This window comes from Nerophis lumbriciformis, linkage group LG30 (genome assembly GCF_033978685.3).
Source record: "Nerophis lumbriciformis linkage group LG30, RoL_Nlum_v2.1, whole genome shotgun sequence".
NCBI lineage: Eukaryota > Metazoa > Chordata > Actinopteri > Syngnathiformes > Syngnathidae > Nerophis > Nerophis lumbriciformis.
The window spans coordinates 13073420-13092306 of record NC_084577.2 but is presented as its reverse complement, the minus strand read 5'-3'; the positions used below and the strand labels follow the sequence as shown (position 1 = coordinate 13092306).

Sequence of the window (18887 nt, the reverse complement as noted above, 5' to 3'; positions counted from 1 at the left end):
TGTTGTACTTGTGTAACGACAATAGAGATCATTCCATTTTCATTGAATTAATTTCATTCCATTCCAAAAGTGAGCTCAGGGACAACCTGTTTCAACTGATGATCCTTGAGATGTTCCTACAACTTAATTGGGGTCCACCTGTGCTAAATTCAGTTGGTTGGACATGATTAGGAAAGGCACACAACTGTCTAATCTATACTGTATATAAGTCGCACACTTGACAGTGCATGGCAAAACACAAACCAAGAATAAGGTCGAAGAAATTGTCTGTGGCATACGAGATGGGATTGTCTCGAGGCACAAATCTGGGAAAAAGTACAGAAAAAAATCTGCTTCCTTGAAGGTCCCAATGTGCACAGTAGCCTCCATCATCCCTAAATGGAAGAAGTGTGGAACCACCAGGACTATTCCTAGAGCTGGTTGACCGTCTAAACTAAGCGGTGAGAAGAGCCCTCGTCTACACCATTACTCTGTGGAGAGAGGAGAACCGTACAGAAGGACAACCATCTCCGCAGGAATCCACCAATCATGCCTTTATGGTAGAGCGGTCAGACGGAAGCCATTCCTTCATAAAAGTTTACCAAATTGCACCTGAAAGACCCTCGGGCCATGAGAAACAAAATTCTTTGGTCTGATGAGATGAGTGTGGAGGGGGGCATGGTCTGCGGACCTGCCGCGGAGCAGGGTGTGAAAGGACCGGCCTCGAAGCCAGCGGCAGGTGAGTAGATTACCCAGCTGGGTCTGGTTATCTAATCACCTGCCGCCTTTATTAGCAGCAGCCGGGCAGACATCTAACCTGATAGAGCTTGAGAGATGCTGCAAAGAGGAATGGGTGAAACTGCCCAAAGATAGGTGTGACAAGCTTGTGCCATTGTATTCAAAAATATTTGACGCTGTAATTGCTGCCAAAGGTTCATCAACAAAGTATTAAGCAAAGGATGTGAATACCTACGTACATGTGGTTTCTTAGTTTTTAAAATGTTTTAAATACGAGAAAATATTTCCAAAGTAACTTTTTAACATTGTCATTATGGGGTATTGTGTGTAGAATTTTGAGGCTAAAAACGAATGTAAGCTATTTTGGAATAAGTACGTAACATAACAAAATGTGTGAATACTTGCCAGATGCACTGTATTTATTCTCTAACAAAAGGAGGACGTGCTCAGGCAAGGATGTTTTGCCTTGATGTTGTGTACAAAAAAACTCTTAAGAGACAGAGGACAGGTTTTTTTTTACACTATTTAAGCTTTTTAAATAATAAATAAACATGCATTGCTTATAGTATGCATGCTGCTCATACATTGGCATTGAACAAAAACATAATATTTTTACTAGGGATGTTCCGATTATAGGATTCCGATACCAGTCACATTTTTGAATATATTTACGGTGAGTGCTATCAACGGTGTAACAATATCAACGCAATAATTAAACAACAGTAGTTTCTGATATTCTTGTATTACATACAAAAAAATCACAGTATAGTCTAGGGTTGTACGGTATACTGGTATTAGTATAGTACCCCGATACTAATGAATTATATTCGGTACTATACCAGCTCTGAAAAGTACCGGTTCTGTGATCCTGTAACGACTTGGTATCGGATTGATACCCAAATTTGTGGTATCATCCAAAACTAATGTAAAGTATCAAACAACAAAAGAATAAGTGATTACTACATTTGAACAGAAGTGTAGATAGAACATGTTAAAGGAGAAAGTAAGCAGATATTAACAGTAAATGAAAAAGTAGATTAATAATTTATTTTCTACCACTTGTCCTTAATAATTTAGACAAAATAATAGAATGGAAAATGACACAATATGTTACTGCATACGGCAGCAGCTAAATTCGGAGCCTTTGTTTGTTTACTTACTAAAAAAAGACAAGTTGTCGTGTATGTTCACTATTTTATTTAAGGATAATCTTGCAATAAGAAACATATGTTTAATGTACCGTAAGATGTTTTGTTAATATAAAGCCAATAATGCATTTTTTGTGGTCCCCTTTATTTAGAAAAGTACCGAAAAGTATCGAAATAATTTTGGTACTGGTACTGGTACCAAAATATTGGTATCGGGACAACACTAGTACAGTCAATAGTACACAATACCTAAAAAAAGTAAAAACTGCAATATACTACTCATTTAAATCCTCTGGTTTTTCCCCATCCAAGTCATCATGTGTCAAGGTAATTAGTTCCTTACATTTCAAACATGAAATAAAAAATATAGACTCCTTGAAGCACTTATTTATTATGTTGTTTCAAGCTAGCTTAGCGATTAGTATGCCTGCTCCTGTCTTGCTCTTACTGTGTGAAACATGTTTAGTTCTCCAGTGATAATGGTACTTAGGAATGTAGTTTATTTGCCACAATGGAGGTGATTATTTTAACTAAGGTGGGAACCACATCTGTCAGTCAAGTGTCAAAAAATTAATAAAGTATCATTCAGAGGTGATCGGCTTTGAAAGGCATTAATCGGCAGGGGCCAATCACAAAAATCGGCCGATGGGATCGATCATCACATCCCCAATTTTTACATAATATTATATGAACATATTGAATACAAATGTAAAACAAACTATTAACGTTGGTCATTTATGTTGGATTTTTTTTTACAATATGAACGTCCTTGTTTATGTTTTGGTGACGTGATATCTGCAAAAACTGAAACTGAATCATGAATAATCTGCTTCATGTCTAGGTGGATGTTTATGATGAAGGGTCATATACCTGCTCCATACAGACTAAGCAGCAGCCCAAGCCCTCGATGGTCTACCTCATTGTACAAGGTAAGTTATATCTACTAAGAAAAGTGCATGCATACATAGGAATAAGTGGTATTAGTATGTAGATTTATAGTTATGTTCCAATAAAGGTTTTAATGGAACCACACCATTAATCAACCAAACTTATTATCAACAACTGTGTATGTGGACATACAGAATGTACAATAACATACAGTATGTACAATAGTTATATATATATATATATATATATATATATATATATATATATATATATATATATATATATATATATGTCTTAATAAGGTTATCCAAAAAATAGTGCTCGATACCGTAGTAGAGCGCAATATATGTATGTGTGGGGAAAAAAAAATCACAAGACTATTTCATCTCTACAGGCCTGTTTCATGAGGGGGGTACCCTCAATCGTCAGGATTGAGGGTACCCCCCTCATGAAACAGGCCTGTAGAGATGAAATAGTCTTGTGATTTTTTATTTTATTTTTTTTTTTATTTTTTTTTTTCCCCCACACATACATATATATATATATATATATATATATATATATATTCAGTATCACCCCTGACTCGTATATATGACAAATTATTTTGAAGAATTGTGCACCCCATTCTTAAAAATCATTGAAAGATGTACGTTGTGTAATCATTCCACTCTAAAAAAACGTTTAAAAAAAAAAAAGTGTTATATCTGGATCCTGGGATGCAGAGACAGTAGGCAAGTGTTTACAAGAAGCCCTTTTTTTATTGGGGAAAACACAGGTAACACAAAAAACAAAGATGTGCAGCTGCGAAGTGCACAAAGAGCAAACGTGTGAAAAACAAAAACAAAATGATTCTGCTCTGTTCAAAGGATAGAGCTGGCATAAGAAGCATCCTAATTGGCAACCAGGAAAAGCTGACTTTCAGGGACAGGGACCGAAAATACAAAATAAGAGGAAACTAATGATAATTGTCATGTGAGATCATGACAAAATGATTGATATATTATTTCCAGTAGGTGTAAATCAATATCTGACTGTAACTGTAAATATACACACACGTAGCCAACAAGTATTTAATGTACAGCAAAAAACGTACGGAGTAAAATGTTTCTGCTGCTTTACACAAATATTTATGAGCTGTCAGATTGCTATTTTAGGCCGACTATAGAACTTTTCATGTTGCTGTGAACCATTTATTAGTGTACTCCAGTTAAAGGTCAATATATGAATCAATCCTTTTTTCTCAGATCTATAGCAACAAATTGCCTCATCTTTTTTCGGCTCCATTGTGTCTGATTATTCACTGCTTGATCTTTGCAATGCCCAGTCAATAATCTCAGCTAATGCTAAAGCTACAACCAAGCATTGATAATTGTTGTCATTCCCAGATATTGTGTCCATCGCTGTGCCTCTCAAAGTACCATTCAAATGGATTGCCCCTGTTATGCTCATATGTTGTATTTTCCTCCTACGTAGTTGAAATGCTCTCTTCAAAGTACATTTATGGTAGATCCTGTAAATATTTTACCCAGTGGTGTGTTCTGTTTGATTGGCTCTAGCTCACCCACAACTCTAACGAGGAGCTTAATGAATAGATGGATGGATCTATCCATTGATGTTGTTTTTGCTTGCCTAGGTTTACTCCAAATACTCGCTTCTTCCCAAAACTTATACTTTAGGTTAAATGAAGATTAAAATTTTCCATGGGTGTGGATGTAAACGGTTGTCTCAATTACCGCATTGCTGAAAACTGGGATTGAGGCTTTTTTTTATAACAAAAATCGATCCCCTGAAGAGCAGGGAAACCATATATATATATATATATATATATATATATATATATATATATATATATATATATATATATATATATATATATAAGTGACTGTTTTCACTGCTGTACTCTAGAAAGAGGTTCCGCAGCCTCCGAAGCAGAACCTCCAGGTTCTGTAACAGCTTCTTCCCTCAGGCCGTAAGACTCTTGAACGCATCATAATTAAATTATCCCCTCAACTCCCCCCAAAATGGATTAACTCGCTGGAATAAAAAAGACAATATAACATACATCCATAAACGTGGACGCATGTGAAAAAGTGCAATATATTTATGTGTACAGTAATCTATTTATTTATTTATATATATTTATTTATTTTATATATATATTTATATATATTTATTTATTTATACATGCACCTTATTGCTTTTTTATCCTGCACTACCATGAGCTTATGTAACGAAATATCGTTCTTATCTGTACTGTAAAGTTCAAATTTGAATGACAATAAAAAGGAAGTCTAAGTCTAAGTCTAATATATACCGTATTTTTCGGACTATAAGTCGCAGTTTTTTTCATAGTTTGGCCGGGCTCCAGTGCGATTTATATATGTTTTTTTCCTTCTTTATTATGCATTTTCGGCAGGTGCGACTTATACTCCGGTGCGACTTATACGCCGAAAAATACGGTATATATATATATATATATGTATATATATATAGCCCGGCCCCCGACCAGCTTTTTTTTAACCCAATGTGGCCGGCAAGTAAAAATTTTGGGGACCCCTGAATTAGATCATCCCAGAATCGAACACTTTCACACATACTCACTGTCAGGTTCAAACACTGATTACATCTATTAAACAAGACAAAGAAGCAAGGAATTAAACAGAGACAGAATTAAATGTGGCTCAATTGAGGAGAGACGTCTGGCCTGTACTCTTGTACAGTGTTCCAACACGCTCTGGCGAAAGATTGTACGCCACCTCTTTTATTTGGACTTTCCCCGATTACATGGCAACAGCTGTTTCTAAGGGAGGGGGGTCGTAAACAGCCATCACCTTTGGTTACAGAACAGTTCAAAGAAAAAGTCGTAAACAGTTCACAGAAAAGGTCGTAAAACAGTTCAAAGAAGAGGTCCCTGTAGGGGAGTCGGGTCCTGCTTCCTCTTCGCTTTGTAGTTCTCGGGTCCAACCAATATCTTTCTATTGATTACAATATATGAATGAAACAGAACACCTTCATGTTGCTTCCCATCCTACACAGTGGAGTTTTACAAGCCTTCTTCTTGGTAGGTTGAAAGACAGCTTTTGTCTTCTTGCCAGGAACTCATTGAAACACAAAGTTTTGTGATAACTTAGATACAATTATTCCAATACTCACTTCATGCATTTCCATTTTTTTTCTTTCCCATTATTTTCCAAACCCAAAATAAAGCAATACAACCCTCACCTCTCTGGAAGGTGGTCTAGCATGATCCTTTAACCTCACATGCAAAAATTAAAATCCCTACCCCAGGTATTTGCAAACTGTGGGCCATGTATAAGTACCACTAGTGGAAGGCGGGCTCCATCTAGTGGTGCGCCAAATAATCACTTGATTACATATTCAAACACAGTGTTACTGTTCAAACCGTGTGTAATGTTGCAGTGGCCAAACACATTAAACATACTACCGTGTTTTTGATGAATACTTAGGCTTACTACGCTGCTATATCTTAATGTTGGTCATTATATTGATACTTAGCCAAGATTTTTCTGATGTGGTACTTGGTAAAAAAAAAGTTTGAGAACCACTGCTTTACCCCCTTGAAACCCAATTATTATTATTATTGTTTTAAACAGATTTCAGTGTGTTCTTGGTCAAACATAGCCCCCGGTATAAGACCCAGTGGCAGGCTAACCTAATCAAAGTTGACAATTTTCCACTCGCAGGGACAGTGAAATAATTGGAAAACAAATGATCAGACAAAGCAAATATGCAGTGCACGGAAATCGTGGTGAACTGGACAGGGCTCAGATGAGAAAACACTAGGAGTCAGTATGCATGTCTTGAATCCTCATATAATATTAGCACGTGTTCAGACTAATCTAATTAGATTTGTATCAAACAGGGACCAAGTTCATCAGGTGAGATGTAGCAAGTGTGTGTGTGTGTGTGTGTGTGTGTGTATTAAAGCTAATAAGCTATTTGTCAAACGAAAAAGGTTACGCAGTACAGGCACTTATATAGCCACCTCATAAAAGATGTCTGCGTCATTCCAATTGTCATTGGCCATTTATTCGTCTTAACTTTCTCAAAATGTTTTTTTTCCGACACTAAATCTGAAACACATACAGTATTGGACTACTCAGAAAGCGTAGTGGTTAATTTCAGGCAATTTGATTTCATTTTTGAAGATGACTCATTCAAGTAACAGGACTGAAAGTAACAGGAGTGAATTTTTGGCATTAAATTAGCAATGATAATATGATGTCAACACTAAGTACATTACAGTGATTTCATAACATTTTTAATGAAATAAATAATTCATTTAACATAACTGCTGACCCCTTTCCACAGTAAATTTAGTGCCGCCAAGAGTTTAATATATATATATATATATATATATATATATATATATATATATATATATATATATATATATATATATATATATATATATATATATATATATATATATATATATATATATATATATATATATTTATATATATATAATTTTTATTTTTTATGTATTCTTTTTTTTTTATATATAAAATACATTTGTTATATATATATTCATATTTATTAGAGATGTCGATAAATGCTTTGAAATGTAATATCGGAAATTATCGGTATTGGTTTTTTTTTTGGTTTTTTTGTTTGTTTGTTTTTATTTTTATTTATTTTTTTTTTTTTTTATCAAATCAACATAAAAAACACAAGATTCACTTACAATTAGTGCACCAACCCAAAATACCTCCCTCCCCCATTTACAATCATTCACACTCATTCACACAAAAGGGTTGTTTCTTTCTGTTATTAATATTTTGGTTCCTACATTATATATCAATAGATATCAATACAGTCTGCAAGGGACACAGTCCTAGATTTTTCCAGTGCATCTTCACTAGTTTTTTTTAATTTTATGTTCTAATAACAATCTTAAAAACATATATCAGCCCTCAAACCGTATTGCAAAGAGGAAATACACATAGCCAAGTTGCATGTTTTCATTAAACATACAACAAATAACAAAAACTTATAGACTGATGAAACCATTCGAACTATGGTTGCTCATGTATGCAGTACTTCCGCCAACCCGCAGGTGGAAACAGCGAGGCTTATGTGTCACAATGAAGTAGCAGTGGGATGAGTAGAAGAAGACAACCCTGGGGAGAAAAAAAAAATCTAAATAAATATAGAAAATCAGACTTTTAACGGCGCCTGGACTGCAAAGTGTGAATGTTCTGCCCAAAGCAAGTGCTCGAGTCATTGTTTCCTGTCAGACATTATAAGCACTGTTTCAACTCTAGAAACCCACACGTGTGAGCTTCATCACGAAACTTGGTCAAACTATTGTAAGTAGATGTCGTACATAAATATATTCACCGTATTTTCCGGACCATAGGGCGCACCGGAATATAAGGCGCACTGCCGATGAATGCTCTATTTTAGATCTGTTTTCATTTATAAGGCGCTGCGGATTATAGGGCGCATTAAAGGAGTCATTTTTTTTTTTTTGGTTTCTAAATGTAGAACACTTCCTTGTTGTCTACATAACATGTAATGGTGGTTCCTTGTACAAAATGATGCATAGATTATGTTTTACAGATCATCTTCAGGCCGCTTTCTGACAGTCGCTTCCGGATGCGCTGTTTTGTGGGTGGTCTTATTTACGTGGCTCACCTTCGACAGCGTCTTCTCCCCGTCATCTTTGTTGTAGCGGTGTAGCGTGCAAGGACGGGAGTGGAAGAAGTGTCAAAAGATGGAGCTAACTGCTTTAATGACATTCAGACTTTACTTAAATCAATAACGGAGCAGCGTCTCCTCATCCGTAAACACCAACACCGGAAATGTGTCCCGTGAAAAACCGTCCGACCGGAACTCTAATAACTAAAGTTCCTTGGGTGAATAATGTACACTCACGACACCGGTATGTTTTAGTGCTTTCATGGCGAGTTTACTGACAGATATAAGTAAGAACTTTACACTACTTTATATTAGAAATGGCAACAGAGGAAGGAATGTCCCATAACAAGAAGATAGAGAAAAAGAAGAAGCTTATGGACTACAAAGGAGGACCCGCGGAATTTATGCAGATCCTAAATACAGATCAGCAGGTACCAGGAGGTAAGAAAAGTTGCTTTTGCATAATATTGCAAAACAAACTGGCAGATAACGTCTTACCTTATACACACACCATAATAATACTCATATGTTGAAGCACATCAAACGGTGCAGTCTACACTTCTCTCGTATGTTTGACTGCCATCTACTGGTCACACTTATCATTACGCCATGTACCAAATAAAATAGCTTTGAGGTGGGTAAGCTCAACCAGACGTATTCCTTACATTAGGCCAGTGGTTCTTTACCTGGGTTCGATCGAACCCTAGGGGTTCGGCGGAGCCTCTGCCGCGGAGGTCAAGACACACCCGACTCATCGTGTAAATAAAAACTTCTCCCTATAGAGTATTATGGATACCCCCAAACAATGTTCCCTCTAATTTTCCATCTGATTTGCAGGTGTGTCATTTGTTGTGAGTTCATGCACTGTGTTTGTTTTGTTCTTTGAACAAGGTGATGTTCATGCACGGTTCATTTTGTGCACCAGTAAAAAAACATATAATTTTGTCTTGAATTTTATTTATTAAATATTGTTTTATTTTTCACTAAAGAAGGGTTCGGTGAATGCGCATATGAAACTGGTGGGGTTCGGTACCTCCAACAAGGTTAAGAACCACTGCATTAGGCGCACCGGGTTTTGAGGAACAAAATGATACCGGAAAATACGGTAGTTCTCTCTTTCCCCTTTAATTTCAGCCCAACTCTTGTAAAGGTGTGATATTTAAGGAACTAATTCTCAGAACACTCCAAAGTGCAGCCGACCATGATGTAGGCGTGTGAGTGTGTCGTGTGATTGTGCCCCTTTCCTTCTAAGCCGTCTGGCAAAGGAAGTGAAGTGACCTTTTGAAGAATCATCATGGGAACCTTTCAGTGAGGCTTTTGAAGCCATACTATCTTGACCTCTACACCCTTTTCTGCCTGTGTTCATAATAGACCACCATCTTTTTGTTCAGTTTCTGGTGCTGATCTTTTCGATACAGGGGACTAAGGACGGGGACAAAAACTCTGTTCAATAATGGCACTTGTACCAGCGCTCATTTGGATGCTAAATAATGCAGACTACTCCACCTACAACAAGTACTTAAAGGTGATATTGTGCAAGTAACGTCTTGTAAGTGGTGTAGCGTCCCGACAGACGTTTTGTTTAAAAACTTTATTGACAACTGTGACAGTCGCTCGCTGTCGTGCGGGTTCCTAGGACCACCAAGGAATGACATGGTTGAGCAGGTTAAGACTTCTTTTATTTTTCAATAATTAAAAGTCTCTTCGGGTTGCTTTTCAGCCTTGCCGTTTTCTGCCTCTCTCCTCCGCTCCAGCTTTTCAGCCGCGTGCGTCGTCGTCTTCCGTTTGCTCTCTTGCACGCTCGCTCAACATCCGCTTCTCTCTGGCTTCGGCTATGATCTCCGCCTCTCTCCCTGGCGTTTCCGGCTGCCACCCTTTTGCCCAGTTGGAGATGATAATTAAATTGTGCCTAGATGGGCGCTCCACGCACCTGGTGATAATTGCGGCGTCGACCTCGGCGGGCTCCGCCTCGCTGCTTGCTCGCCGTCCACGCCTCCTCGCCACCATCTTTGGGCGGGCTCCGGGGTGCCCTGCCTCGCTGTCGGACTACCGGCCCGCCTCTCCACAGTCCTCCATCGCCGGACGCAAGCCGGAACTCGGACACCCCCCCCACCCCCCCCCACCCCCTTTTTTGAGGAAGCGGGAAGTGAAGACGGCCACGACCACCTGTGCCCCCGGTCTTCTCCTCCTCCTTCACCTGTTCTTTTTCTTCCTCTTCATCTTCTTTGTCTTCTTCTTTGCCTTTGTCTTTGTCTTCTTCTTTGTCTTTTTCTTTTTCTTCTTCTTTGTCTTTTTCTTTTTTTTTGTCTTTTTCTTCTTCTTTGTCTTTTTCTTCTTCTTTGTCTTTGTCTTCTTCTTTGTCTACTTCTTCTTGCTCTTGTTCTTCTTCTTTTTCTTGTTCTTCTTTTCTTGTTCTTCTACTTGTTCTTGTTCTTGTTCTTGTTCTTGTTCTTGTTCTTCTTTGTCACATTCGGGGGCCACTCGCCGCCCCCCTCCATCTGGTCCGCCAATGCTTGTAAGAGCCGACATTGCTGTCGGCTGCTTGCCGCGGGGCCAGCGAGTGAGCCTATGAGAGCCCACAGGGAATCTTCCTCCCTCGCCTCTGGTGGTCCTTCCCGGTTGGGCGCCAAATGTGACAGTTGCTCGCTCTTGTGCGGGTTCCAAGGACCACCAAGGAATTACATGGTTGAGCAGGTTAAAGGGGAACATTATCACAATTTCAGAAGGGTTAAAACCATTAAAAATCAGTTCCCAGTGGCTTATTTTATTTTTCGAAGTTTTTTTCAAAATTTTACCCATCACGCAATATCCCTAAAAAAAGCTTCAAAGTGCCTGATTTTAACCATCGTTATATACACCCGTCCATTTTCCTGTGACGTCACACAGTGATGCCAACACAAACAAACATGGCGGGTAGAACAGCAAGGTATAGCGACTTTAGCTCGGATTCAGACTCGGATTTCAGCGGCTTAAGCGATTCAACAGATTACGCATGTATTGAAACGGATGGTTGTAGTGTGGAGGCAGGTAGCGAAAACGAAATTGAAGAAAAAACTGAAGCTATTGAGCCATATCGGTTTGAACCGTATGCAAGCGAAACCGACGAAAACGACACGACAGCCAGCGACACGGTAGAAAGCGAGGTCGAATTCGGCGATCGCCTTCTAACCAACGATTGGTATGTGTTTGTTTGGCATTAAAGGAAACTAACAACTATGAACTAGGTTTACAGCATATGAAATACATTTGGCAACAACATGCACTTTGAGAGTGCAGACAGCCCATTTCAGGCGCGCTAAGATCATATATTTTTCCACGATTTCAGCACTCAGGTTAACCATACCTAAATAGACACAAAATACTGCATTACACAAGACTACCCGAATGTACTCGAATGATTGAAAAAAATCAATGTTTTTAAGCTAAATTATTGGTAAACACAATTTATGTATAATAATTTACGTAAAACCGTGAGTAATGAATAAAGTTTTCATCAATTAATATATTCTGTAGACATACCCTCATCCGCTCTCTTTTCCTGAAAGCTGATCCGTCCAGTTTTGGAGTTAATGTCTGCTTTGAGTGTCGCAGGATATCCACACATTCTTGCCATCTCTGTCGTAGCATAGCTTTTGTCGGTAAAGTGTGCGGAACAAACGTCCAATTTCTTTCCACTTTCGCATCTTTTGTTCGTGTTGTTACACCCACCCATTTAGAGTTCAGAAATCGGTTAAAAAAAAATATGGTCTTTTTTCTGCAACATCAAGGTATATATTGACGCTTACATAGGTCTGGTGATAATGTTCCCCTTTAAGACTTCTTTTATTTTTCAATAATTAAAAGTCTCTTCGGGTTGCTTTTTAACCTTGCCGTTTTCCGCCTCTCTCCTCAGCTCCAGCTTTTCAGCCGCGTGCGTAGTCGTCTTCCGTTTGCTCTCTTGCACTCTCGCTCCACATCCACTTCTCTCTGGCTTCGTCTATGATCTCCGCCTCTGCACAACAACCTTAACACACCAACTGCAATATTCAGTTCCAACACAGCACACACATTTAAACACAATACTGCTTTCAGTATGCACCAATCACGGCCACAGTGAGCAAGGTGCATTCACTAACCCTGGAATTCTGAATACCATCATTACAAGAAATATAAGAGCAATTGTAAACAACAGCAAGGAGGAAACATACAGTATCTTAATGTAGTTATACCAATTATGTTTGATGGCATGATCAGAGTCTTTTACTGTGAGTATATACAGTATGTGGACATAATTATATAAGATATGTATCTACTAGAGTTGTCCTGATACCAACATTTTGGTACCTGTACTTTTCAAAATACGCTGTGGAAGGTGAGCCACGTAAATAAGAACGACCACAAAACGGCGCATCCTGAAGCGAATGTCAGAAAGCGACTTGAAGATGATCTGTAAAACATAATCTATGCAACATTTTGACCAAAGAACCACCATTACATGTTATGTAGACCACAAGGAAGTGTTTTTCATTTCGGAAAAAATCATAATATGACCCCTTTATAACCAGGTGCGCCTTTGGTATTAAAATAAAGACCTGAATAGACCCGCTCATCGGCAGTGCGCCTTATAATCCGGTGTGCCCTATGGTCCAGAAAATGCGGTACTAAATATTTAATTGTTGATAAATTATATGACTATTATATCTGAGCGATGGTGCAGGACATCATAAGCTTTGTTTAATCCTGCTCCTTTTCAGAATGTTTATTTATTTATTTTTTTCATATTAATTTTTTTTATTTTTTTTTTACAAATGACGATATTGTATTGGAGATTATTTTTTCTCTCTTTAAATTGGGTTGATGAAGATTATTTTTGGTTTCTTGCATCCAAAACAAATTGAAAATAAATAAATGGTAAATAAATAAGCAACTCAGGACAACTGTTTGTTTGCACATTTCCTGTGTTTTGTATTGCTGCTGATTTTGCTGCGATAATTATGACAATGTGTTGCACATTTATAATTTATGTTGTTGAATTTATTAATTATCATTTGATGTGTATTACTGAATTTTTTGATTTTAATATGTTCAATGTGCAGACCACAAAAAAACATGTTTTTTAATGTTTTTTTGGCCTGATTTACTAGGATCTAAATATCAATCAATCAATCAATCAAAGTTTATTCATATAGCCCTAAATCACGAGTGTCTCAAAGGGCTTTACAAGCCACAACAACATCCTCGGCTCAGATCCCACATCAGGGCAAGTAAAACCTCAACCCAATGGGATATAATGATAAACCTATAATACCAGGTACTAAGCAGTGTGTGCAAGCTATAAAATAGCGTGTACTATTAGTGTTGCGTGTGATCTACCAACACTGCGTGCACAATTCGAAAGTGGTGCAGACCGCCTTATTTAAAGGGAAACATTATCACCAGACCTATGTAAGCGTCAATATATACCTTGATGTTGCAGAAAAAAGACCATATATTTTTTTAACCGATTTCCGAACTCTAAATGTGTGAATTTTGGCGAATTAAACGCCTTTCTATTATTCGCTCTCGGAGCGATGACGTCACAACGTGACGTCACATCGGGAAGCAATCCGCCATTTTCTCACTTTCGTCTGTGTGTTGTCGGAGGGTGTAGCAATAAGAACGGGGACGGATTCAAGTTGCACCAGTGGCCCAAAGATGCGAAAGTGGCAAGAAATTGGACGAAATTTGTTCAAAATACGAGTGTGTGGAAAAGCCGACGAAATGGTCAGTCGTTTGTTCCGCACACTTTACCGACGAAAGCTATGCTACGACAGAGATGGCAAGAATGTGTGGATATCCTGCGACACTCAAAGCAGATGCATTTCCAATGATAAAGTCAAAGAAATCTGCCGGAGTGTGTGAGCTTTTCAGGGACAACGGACCTCGGTAGCACGGCAAGCAATGGCGGCAGTTTTTTTCCGCAGACGAGCGAGCTAAACCCCCTGGATGTCTTGGCTCACACCGTCCCTTATGCCACCGAAGATGATCAAGAGAAGAATATCGACCCTAGCTTCCCTGGCCTGCTGACATCAACTCCAAAACTGGACAGATCAGCTTTCAGGAAAAGAGAGCAGATGAGGGTATGTCTACAGAATATATTAATTGATGAAAACTTTATTCATTACTCGCGGTTTTACGTAAATTATTATACATAAACTGTGTTTACCAATAATTTAGCTTAAAAACATTTATTTTTTTCAATCATTCAAGTACATTCGGGTAGTCTTGTGTAATGCAGTATTTTGTGTCTATTTAGGTATGGTTAACCTGAGTGCTGAAATCGTGGAAAAATATATGTTCTTAGCGCGCCTGAAATGGGCTGTCTGCACTCTCAAAGTGCATGTTGTTGCCAAATGTATTTCATATGCTGTAAACCTAGTTCATAGTTGTTAGTAATCATCTTATCAGACAGTGTTAAGCCGCTGAAATCCGAGTCTGAATCCGAGCTAATGTCGCTATACCTTGCTGCTTGTTTGTATTGGCATCACTGTGTGACGTCACAGGAAAATGGACGGGTGTATATAACGATGGTTAAAATCAGGCACTTTGAAGCTTTTTTTAGGGATATTGCGTGATGGGTAAAATTTTGAAAAAAAACTTCGAAAAATAAAATAAGCCACTGGGAACTGATTTTTAATGGTTTTAACCCTTCTGAAATTGTGATAATGTTCCCCTTTAAATGAGGTTTTTACCTGTAATACACAGCTTTCAGCGTGGAGACACTCGATCACGTACTTCACATTCATGTTATCATGTTATCACCTTTGGCATTTTCAAACAAGCAGCAGACTTGTACCACTTGTTCTGGGCACTTTAGAACGAAACCCTTTTTTTTTTGTGGGCTCATGGAAGAGTGGCTGCACTTACTCTGCTCAAGATGCAAAAAATGCATACTTCAAGGAGTTGTTCTTTTTCCTTTAAGAGATATGTTAATATATATTCTAAATGAAAAAAGAATGTCATTAAAAAGAAAACGCCAGCAGACACCAAAATGCATTAACTCAATTTGTTTCTATCAGCCCCTAAACTCACCCAGCATGTTGCTATAAAATTATAAAAGGACATTGCTGTATAGACAAGGGGTGTCAAACGTACGGCCCTCGTGATGAATTTGCTAACTATTAAAATGAGCTGTATTTTTTGGGGGATGAAAGAAACTGCTGTTTTAAATGTGTCCACTGGATGTCACAATAGCAATTCTGTTAGGACTAGCAAGAGGTACAAAGTAAAGCATGGCTGCGGTTCCTCTCCCTCGACCACAATGAAATTTAAAACCTGCCGTTTCATGTCTTCTGCTTCGAACACATCGTTTTTTAGCACCCTCACTCCCCCATAATGTCTCTGTCAAAAATGAGAAAACGTAACCCTTTTGAATAGTTTTTACCTCCGTTTCTTACGGTTTGTTGACTTAGCACTGGATTGATACGTGGACATGACAAAGGAAGTATTTGTTACCTCGAAGACTTTACATGTTGTGTTTTTTGTTCAATCCCAGAAAGACTGTGACTTAAAAGTTATTCCTGGCATTGTAGATACACTGACACAAAGTCAAAGCTCATTGTGTTTTTCATGGTCTTTTTGAAACTGCACTTTCAACAAACTTGAAGTGTTTTGTCCAGAGGATTATTTGTGATTTGTACTAACCCTGTTTCCATATGAGTTGGGAAATTGTGTTAGATGTAAATATAAACGAAATACAATGATTTGCAAATCCTTTTTAACCCATATTCAGTTGAATGCACTACAAGACAAGATATTTGATGTTCAAACTCATAAACTTTTTTTTTTTTTTTGCAAATAATAATAAACTTAGAATTTCATGGCTGCAACACGTGCCAAAGTAGTTGGGAAAGGGCATGTTCACCACTGTGTTACATCACCTTTTCTTTTAACAACACTCAATAAACGATTGGGAACTGAGGAAACTAATTGTTGAAGCTTTGAAAGTGGAATTATTTCCCATTCTTGTTTTATGTAGAGCTTCAGTCGTTCACAGTCCGGAGTCTCCGCTGTCGTATTTTACGCCTCATAATGCGCCACACATTTTCGCTGGGAGACAGGTCTGGACTGTAGACGGGCCTGGAAATTACCCGCACTCTTTTTTTACGAAGCTACGCTGTTGTAACACGTGCTGAATGTGGCTTGGCATTGTCTGGCTGAAATAAGCAGGGGCGTCCATGAAAAAGATGGCGCTTAGATGGCAGCATATGTTGTTCCAAAAGCTGTATGTACCTTTCAGCATTAATGGTGCCTTCACAGATGTGTAAGTTACCCATGCCTTGGGCACTAATGCACCCCATACATCACAGATGCTGGCTTTTGAACTTTGCGTCAATAACAGTCTGGATGGTTCGTTTCCCCTTTGGTCCAGATGACACGATGTCGAATATTTCCAAAAACAATTTGAAATGTGGACTCGTCAGACCACAGAACACTTTTCCACTTTGCATGAGTCCATCTTAGATGATCTTGGGCCCAGAGAAACCGGCGGCGTTTCTGGATGTTGTTGATAAATGGCTTTCGCTTTGCATAGTAGAGCTTTAACTTGCACTTACAGATTTAGCGACCCCTTTTAGTAAATCAGGCCCATAATGTATACATTCCATTTTTAGTCGGTCCTTTCTTACATGTGTGAAAACCTTACGAGGAGAGAATAATGAAGCCTTTGTTGGCTAGAAAGAAAAAACCTCCTCAGTAAGCTTGACATTTTTTGAACGCGGTGTCAAGGACATTCAACTATTAAGAATTTCACAAAGGCTTAAACACAAATGTGCTCCCTGGCTAATGTCCCCACCATTAACTATGGTAACACTTTAAATGACATGATGTCATCCATTCACTGCCCATCATTTGATTGTCATCAGAATACATACACTGTAAAAATGTACTCATACATCAATGGATAGCAGGCTGCTATCAAGCATAAGTCAAAACCATGGTGACATTATTGTGTAACAGGTATTAGTTACAAATTGATTAAATACAAATGTGACAATAGTGTTGTCAAATTAAAGTTAAAGTGCCACTGATGGTCACACACACACACTAGGTGTGGTGAAATTACCCTTTGCATTTGACCCATCCCCTTGTTTCACCCCCTGGGAGGTGAGGGGAGCAGTGAGCAGCAGGGGTGGCCGCGCTCAGGAATCATTTTGGTGATTTAAACCCCAATTCCAACCGTTGTAGTGGCCCACCAGGATCCCTCTTTATGTTTGTGAACTTTATAGTCTATACATTTAGAGTGATGTGATAATCAAACACTCTCAAAGTCTAGAATGAAAGAGTATATAAGAGAATTGACAGAGTGTGTCTACCTTCAGTGATGAATGATGAGCAGGGGCAGAGTTTGGAGTGTTTTCTTTAGCTCACTTTCCATGTTTATGTACTCACTGTCCAGGTACGGAGAACATATTTTCCGTGCCATTTGCCGTTTGACGCCAGCATCATGCTAATTAGCTGCCTGAAAGCGGGCGACTCCACTGTAGAAATAGCCTGCATGTCTTCTAGCACATACGCTGCAATGGCTCTATCAATGTTGTCCTGGCTAGCAGTCCCTCCGTTAAAATCCAGCCGCTGTTGCTTAGGTGGTGGTGGAGGTGAAGGTGAAGTGGCATTGGAGTCTGTGTCTCTCTTTACTAGCTTCGTCAAAGCATGTTGCTTTTGTAGCTGTTTCAGCAGATTTGAATTGCTGTTTTGGGCAGTAGATAGGATCTTTGATCCAAGACACAACTTACATTTAACTAAAATGTTATTTTCTTTGTGCTCGACAAAAGAAAAGTAGTGAGAATATCTCCATGTTAAGAAACTCGACTTTGGCTCCGCCATGATGTCTTGTTGTTAGTAAACACAGACATGCCCCCCCCCCCCACCCCCCCTCTTGTGACACAGGAAGAATCAGAAGGACGACACTGCAGCTCTCTAATAAAACAAACTCAGATCTTCTCAGTTTCTAGCCGATACTACATAAAAAATAACGTAAAATAACGCAGTAACGCATCATGTAGTAACAGTAACTGAAATACTGAATATAAAAAATTATGCGTTAGACTACTGGTTACCGCCGAAAATAACGGTGTTACTGTAGCGTAATGCTCGTACTTGCACATGCATCCTGAAATCCTCAAAAAAAAGTATCAGTCTTGTATCGACCAACAGTATTCACTATTAATCATGCCGCGGTAGAAGTATAGCAAAAGTCATGTGTAAAAAAAAAACAGCTATTCGAGGGTTCCTGCTTCACACAAAGTTGAACACAAACAGATTTATTGAGTTTTTTTACACACTCAAATTGCAACACGGACGCACATATTTTGTTTTACTCACACACAAATCTAAACGCAGACACACAAACTAGATCTCATTACACACATGCATATCAAGATACACATTTGCACATAGTTTTTCTACAATAATGCTTCTATAGTTTTACTATTTATGTAAACGGGGTCATAT

The 18887-nt window shown here is 38.5% G+C and overlaps 1 protein-coding gene across 3 annotated transcripts in view; it reads left to right on the top strand.

Moving 5' to 3' along the window:
• lsamp (limbic system associated membrane protein) overlaps positions 1 to 18887 on the top strand; it is a 1017468-nt gene that overhangs the window by 845507 nt on the left and 153074 nt on the right. For all 3 annotated transcript variants that reach the window (XM_061925611.1, XM_061925610.2, XM_061925609.1), the window contains one exon: positions 2707 to 2794. In XM_061925611.1, the coding sequence (XP_061781595.1) occupies positions 2707 to 2794 (88 nt within the window). The remainder of the gene's footprint in view (positions 1 to 2706; positions 2795 to 18887) is intronic.